Source organism: Rhagoletis pomonella, unplaced genomic scaffold, assembly GCF_013731165.1.
Source record: "Rhagoletis pomonella isolate Grant_MI unplaced genomic scaffold, Rhpom_1.0 Rhpom_scaffold_00014, whole genome shotgun sequence".
NCBI classification, from domain to species: domain Eukaryota; kingdom Metazoa; phylum Arthropoda; class Insecta; order Diptera; family Tephritidae; genus Rhagoletis; species Rhagoletis pomonella.
In genome coordinates this window covers 13,527,119-13,533,193 of record NW_023458568.1, presented here as the reverse complement: position 1 = coordinate 13,533,193, position 6,075 = coordinate 13,527,119, and the positions used below count along the sequence as shown (strand labels likewise).

General features: G+C 34.8%; 1 protein-coding gene across 1 annotated transcript in view; it reads right to left on the bottom strand.

Moving 5' to 3' along the window:
- Positions 1–3,816, bottom strand: part of LOC118749252 — a 26,031-nt gene extending 22,215 nt beyond the window's left edge. The window contains exons 1-2 of the mRNA XM_036484053.1: positions 3,445–3,816; positions 3,306–3,378 (exon numbers count right to left, since the gene is read on the bottom strand). Of these exons, the coding sequence (XP_036339946.1) occupies positions 3,306–3,378; positions 3,445–3,744 (373 nt within the window). The 5' untranslated portion in view covers positions 3,745–3,816. The remainder of the gene's footprint in view (positions 1–3,305; positions 3,379–3,444) is intronic.
- Positions 3,817–6,075: the final 2,259 nt, after the last annotated feature.

The window sequence follows — 6,075 nt, the reverse complement described above, 5'->3', positions numbered from 1 at the left end:
CTAATGCATGAAAATCCTAACCTCAAAAAAATCACCCGTTACTAAAATTGAATGGGATAAAAAACTGCGCACTTAACGTTTTTCTAAAGAGTGTAAATTGCAATATTTGGATTTAAATTTGCGGAGATTTCTTTAATTTTACATAAGGTTTAAAACTCTGATTTTTGGGCTTTTGGTGTAGAACTAACCATATTTTTATAAAAAATTTGGGGGAAAAAAAAATTTTTAAAATAGTTGCCGGTATTGTAAAAACTTCGCTGTACCTAAACTTTATTGGCTGACTGTATATCTTATTTAGGTACGGCAAAAACTTTCAAAGTACTTCATATACATATAAGCTTAAAAAGAACTGAATTTACTTAAAAATCAATATGCTTAGATTTAGACAAGTAAGACAAAGTGAACTAATATTTTTACTTTTGAGCAGAATGCACTTTTGTTTTTTACTTACTACTTAAGTTTAATACTACTACTTCTACTAATGTGGTTTATAAATTTTTAATAAATGCGTTTAAACATTTGTGATGGTATTGGTCTTCCTTCAACCGATCATATTTAATATAAAAGGGAAATGTTTCGACAAGCCTGATTAGAAATATATATCTAAGGTGACGAATTTATAACAGGTTGGAACTCCATATAAAAAATGGATGCAGATCGAACTAGATCTCATCTGTCGAATTAGGAACTGGTTTGGAACTAAAGAAAAGGGCATGCAGAACGAACTAGATCTCATCTGTCGAATTTGGAACTGGTTCGGAACTATAGAAAAAGGGATGCAAAACGAACTAGATCTTATCTGTCGAACTTAGAACTGGTTCGGAACTAGAGCCAAGGGGATGCAACGGGGGACAACTGACACTTCCTAGGACATCGCAATGTTAAATTCGCCAGTCGCTAGCATGCAAAAAAAGAATTAACGCGTACTAGTCATGGTTCCGAACGCACTAGAACCGAACCAGTTCCGCACTAGTTTCTTTCCCTACAGCAGTGATTCTCAAAGTGGTCCAGGTGGACCCACAGGGGTCCACGGCAGACTCGCCGGGGGTCTACGTTGGCATGAAAAAAATATGGGGGTCCACGAGTTGTCAGTGGGGGTCCACGAAAATTTATCTGGTTTCGATAGTAAAAGACCAAAATGGTTGCTTGATAGCCTCATTATTTAACAATAATTTATTTGAGTGGTGTATAGTGCTCTTGACGCACTGCTGCGTCTTCATACTTGGGGAGGCCTTAAAGGCCACCTGCATACTAAAAATAAACGGATGTTGGTATAACACTGAGTGAGGCGAGGCGGAAATTGCTGGTGGCAGAGATTTGAGCACTTGCGTATTTCTAATGCTACAGGATACCTTTGTTGAAGAGATTCTATTACATTGAATGCCGTTTTAGTTCCAGCACTGAGCCTGGACTCACACATTTTCGAAACTTTACTGAAGGCTCTAAAACTGAGTGTGGGTCAGGAACTCGGCTGTTCTTCGAAAATAGTGGGGATAAGCTTCACTTTCTCTTGGGGAATATTTTTTGGTCTTCCAGGCTGATGTGTTTGTAATCCTCAAAGCCATGGACTACGTTGTGGAAAATAGGTGGAGGGGAAGGAGCTTACGTGTTTGGAGTGACAGCCAAGCTGCACTCAAGGCATTGGCCAGCGCTCTATCTAAGTAATTCCAAACTAGTTCGGCAACGCAAGTCTCGAAAAATTATGTTGGTAAACATAACGAGCTTGCTTTGCCAGGTCACCCGGGAGTATCTAGTAAGGAGACATCTGACCATTTAGCCACAGTTGGCTTAGACCACTTCCTCGATACGCAACCAGTTGTTACACTCCCCACTTCGGCCATCGAAGTCACCATCAGAAACTGGGTGAATACTTCACTCAGAAATAACTAGGGGCATCCAGGGAATGCGGGTGAATAAAACTCATGTTGCCTTCAATCTCAGAAGTTCTATCTAGTGTTTTGCTCTCATTGAGCAGATGGGACTGCAGACAACTTCTAGAACTGCTGATTGGTCACTTCAGGGGGGCACAAACATCCTGATTGTGTTAAACGTAAATGACAACTCCATTTGCCCATCCTGCCTTGAAGAGGATGAGACAGTGGAACACTTTTTGTGCTTCTTGCACAAGTTGTTTGTCATCGATTTTTCTAGATTCTGTTTTTTTTTTTTTGTTGTCAGTTTCTGAATTTAAAGTTTGGCGTAAAAAGCTATGCGGTTTTGTTGTTAAAAGTTTTGTGTTTAAAAAATGTGTGATAAATACGTATTTTTCGTTTCAAAACTCGGACCGATAAAACAAAAAATTATTTTATAAATACGCCAAATGCAAATTCATTAGTGATCCGAACATACGAGGAGTTTATCGTGAAGACAAAGTAAATTGCGCTAGCGCTCGGAGTGCTCTTAAAGATATAACTCTTCAGAGCTCTGTTTCTTAAAACTTGCAAGCCTCACACACATGACATTATTTTAATAGATAGAACACAAGAAAATATTTTATCTTTATCTTTGCCACTCCGATTTCAGTTTTGGAACTCACCGGCGACGTAAATTTACATCGTTAGATCCAATCTTCACATTTTTTACGAGCTTTGGGAATATGTTAGAAATGTAGCAGCAGTGGGTCCACGGAAACCAGCAAAGTTTTGAAAGGGGTCCACAAGAATAAAAGGTTTGGGAATTTCTGCCCTACAGGGATACTTTGAATGGAAGACCCTGCGTAAAATAATTGTCAAAAATCAACGTGATTTTCTAGCAACCTCAAACTTGGACTTTCTATATAACTGCATCCTTAGAGTTTTCTAAAAAATCTGAATAAAAAGTTGCAAATTTATTGAATTTACCTGAGTTTTGCACAAAGTTTGGAGATTGGGTTTTTACATTTTATGGTACGTTTTATGGTGGAATAAAGTAAATAAGAATAAAAAACTTTGCATATATTGCGAAAAATTCACTGTTCCAATTCTTTTGTTCGTCACCGGTATGTATTGTCTGCTGATGTAATTTTAATTACCAACAAAAAATTAAAGTATACGCATTTTTGTCGGACAAGGACTTCTAAGGATATGTAGAGATAAAATAATGGACTCGATATGGGTAAGGTATTAGGTTTAGTCTGAGTACTGGCTGATCAAGTGATGTTTAATGAGTATGTATAGTTATTTCATTTTAATAGATGCAAAATGAGATCTTAAATTTATTTAAATTTTGCTCTCATAGTATGTTAAATTTATTTAAATATAAATGTATAAAAAGATCATAGAAATCAAGCCACTGCTGGCATGAAAAATCTATATACTAATACACACCTTGACTTTCCGAATGAGGGTCACGCAGGCGCCCAACTTTTCGGCGCACTTTTGTGTACTCTGGTTCCTTCGACTATAAAATCAATTCGATATTGTAGTATTAAATTCTTGAATAAAATTTTAAAATATTATTACTCACATGATAGTTTTCCGGCTTCACGTCGTGGTATACAAATGAGCCTCGTACTGAGTGATACGGCCCACTGTACACATTACCGCTATATGAGCTTTCGCTATATGTCTGTTTATTCAGCTGGAATGTAGCATATGGACAAATATCTTCTATGTATTCATTACCTTCAGCCTTGCCAAAACTGCCAGAGTCATTAGAATGAGAACCTCGGGGTGGGCCACCACCAGGATTGCAACGCACGGCCAAATACTGTTGATCACGATTTTGTTTATTCTGCAAATTGGCCAGAGACGGGGACTCCGACATTGAGGAAGAGGCCAATCTCGCTTGATTGTCAATTTCTGAAAATATAAAAATAAATAATCAGAAATATCCTTGGAGCCAGTAAAACTTTCGAATATTCCCATCAAGTCTCTCAGCAAATTCTTTATAGTATGTAGTGTGGGAATAATGCATTGGTTTGGGTGAAATAACACAAACGGCAGTAATGCAATGGGCTCGAGCCTTTTAAGTTTACATTCCATTTAGGTATACTAAGAAATGGCAGCTGAAAGCAAAATTCTTTTGCCTGAAGTAAAATGTGCCTTACAATCAGTGTGACCGCGGGCTTGTGAAAAATTGTAGCAGATAAGAGACTTAAAATGTATCAATATGTATCTCTTTTTTAATTTTTAGTATCAAAGTATCAATATGGAAACAATTTAACATTTATTGATTACAAAAATGGAACACGTATCAGTTGTACCTGGAGCTTGTATAATAATAATAAAGAAAATGTCTTATATGTATAAGTTCAACTGGGTATTACTATAAGAAAAACAGCAAAAATGTCTTATATATAATCTTATTTTTAGTTTAAATACTTTTTGTACTTATACGACTGAGAATTCAAATTTTTTAATCATTTTTAAGGCATTTCGAAAACATTACGCATTCCACCATTGGCAAAGTGAAGCGATTTGTTTTATTTGTTTCGATTAAATTCAGATGTGAGAAAATGCGCTTTGCAGCGGTAGAGCTGGGCGGCAAACATAACAAGTGAAAAATAAAAGAAGTTAGTTCGTTATATAAAAAGCTATTTAAAGCGTTTTTTAGATTGCTACTCCCCCTTTCTTACTTCAACGAAATCTATTTTATTATCGAATTTCAAAAGTTGCCATTGTATACAAATTTCCTCTTTGTCGTTTTTTTACAAATTAGGAAAATTATTTAAAACTGTTAAAAATGCCGAATTAGCGCTTTCTTTATATGACAATGGATCAGGGGCGCACCCAGGAATATATTTTAGGGGCGGTTTATATTTCTGAAGATATATCACCGGAATATACTGAAAATTCGCTTCAGATAATACGCTCTTTAAAATACATTTATGCAAGCTTTATGTACAGTATGTAATAAATAAATAAACGTTTTAAAATTCATAAACTGCACTTTATTTACATAAGATTAACAGAACTCAAACATTTTTAACCGACTTCAGAAAAGGGGAGGTTATCAATACGTCGGAATACATAACTTTGGACCCCGTGAACCGATTTCAATAATTCTTTTTTTATTGGAAAGATGGTACCTCAAGGGTCGTCCCGTAATTTGGTTTAGATCCGATGATTGGATCATGAAGAAATTAACGGTACTCCTAAATTTGTGTATGAGAATTGAAGTCGGTTGTGTCCTTTCCTTAAAAACTACTTGTTTAAAAAAAATTTTCATTAACTCAAGATGCGCTCAACTTTTAAAAGTACCTAATAACAAATTTAAAAAAAAAGTCAGTAAAAATAAATTTATTGATTCCATGAAATTTTTACATTTTTATGTTCAATTTTCCGATTTCTGGTTTCTGGTTTTCGATAGAGATGGTGATTTTTCACGAATGTCACATTTTTTTAATATTTCGAATACCGAAAAAATTTGCTGAACTCTCAAGAAAAACGAAAAATTCATATAAAACGAAGGACAAGAAATGGAAAAGAAATTTTTTTTTACCAAAATTTCTTAAACCAGTTTGCAGCTCTCAAGAAAAAAGAGGTCGTCTATTTATTTTCTCATGAAAATTTACAACAAAAGCAAAGCGCTTTTTTCAAGCAACAGAAATTATAATAAATATTTCTTATGATTTCCTTGAGAGCTGGATTCTTAGCTTTAAGATACAGTTTGTATTTGGGGATATTAGCTTTAGGGGGGGTTTGAACCCTAAAACCCACCCCTTGTGTGCGCTAATGCAATGGATTAATACATGCAAGGCTTTTCAAAATTTCACTGTTAAAATCAAATCTCTTTTTTTTTGCCAAAAAAGTTCAATATAACATTGCTGATAATTTATATATATTTCCTTTAGAGGTAAATGATTATCTGGGTTACAAACGTCTATATCAGCTGGGTTACTTGGCACACAGTTAAGTTTGACGAAAAAAGAAAATATAAGTTTATAGTTACTTTCAAAATTCTTATATAACTTATGCAATTTGTATGATTTACTTTGAAATTCTATGTTCATTATATTGACAATATCCAAAACATATTTGACAAAAATAATAAATAAAAATTTTTATTGGTGCGGAATTAATTTTTTCGGCAATAGCTCGCGCTTGGTTCACATCATGATACAAAAAGAAGGTTGTTTCAATAAACAACTTTTGA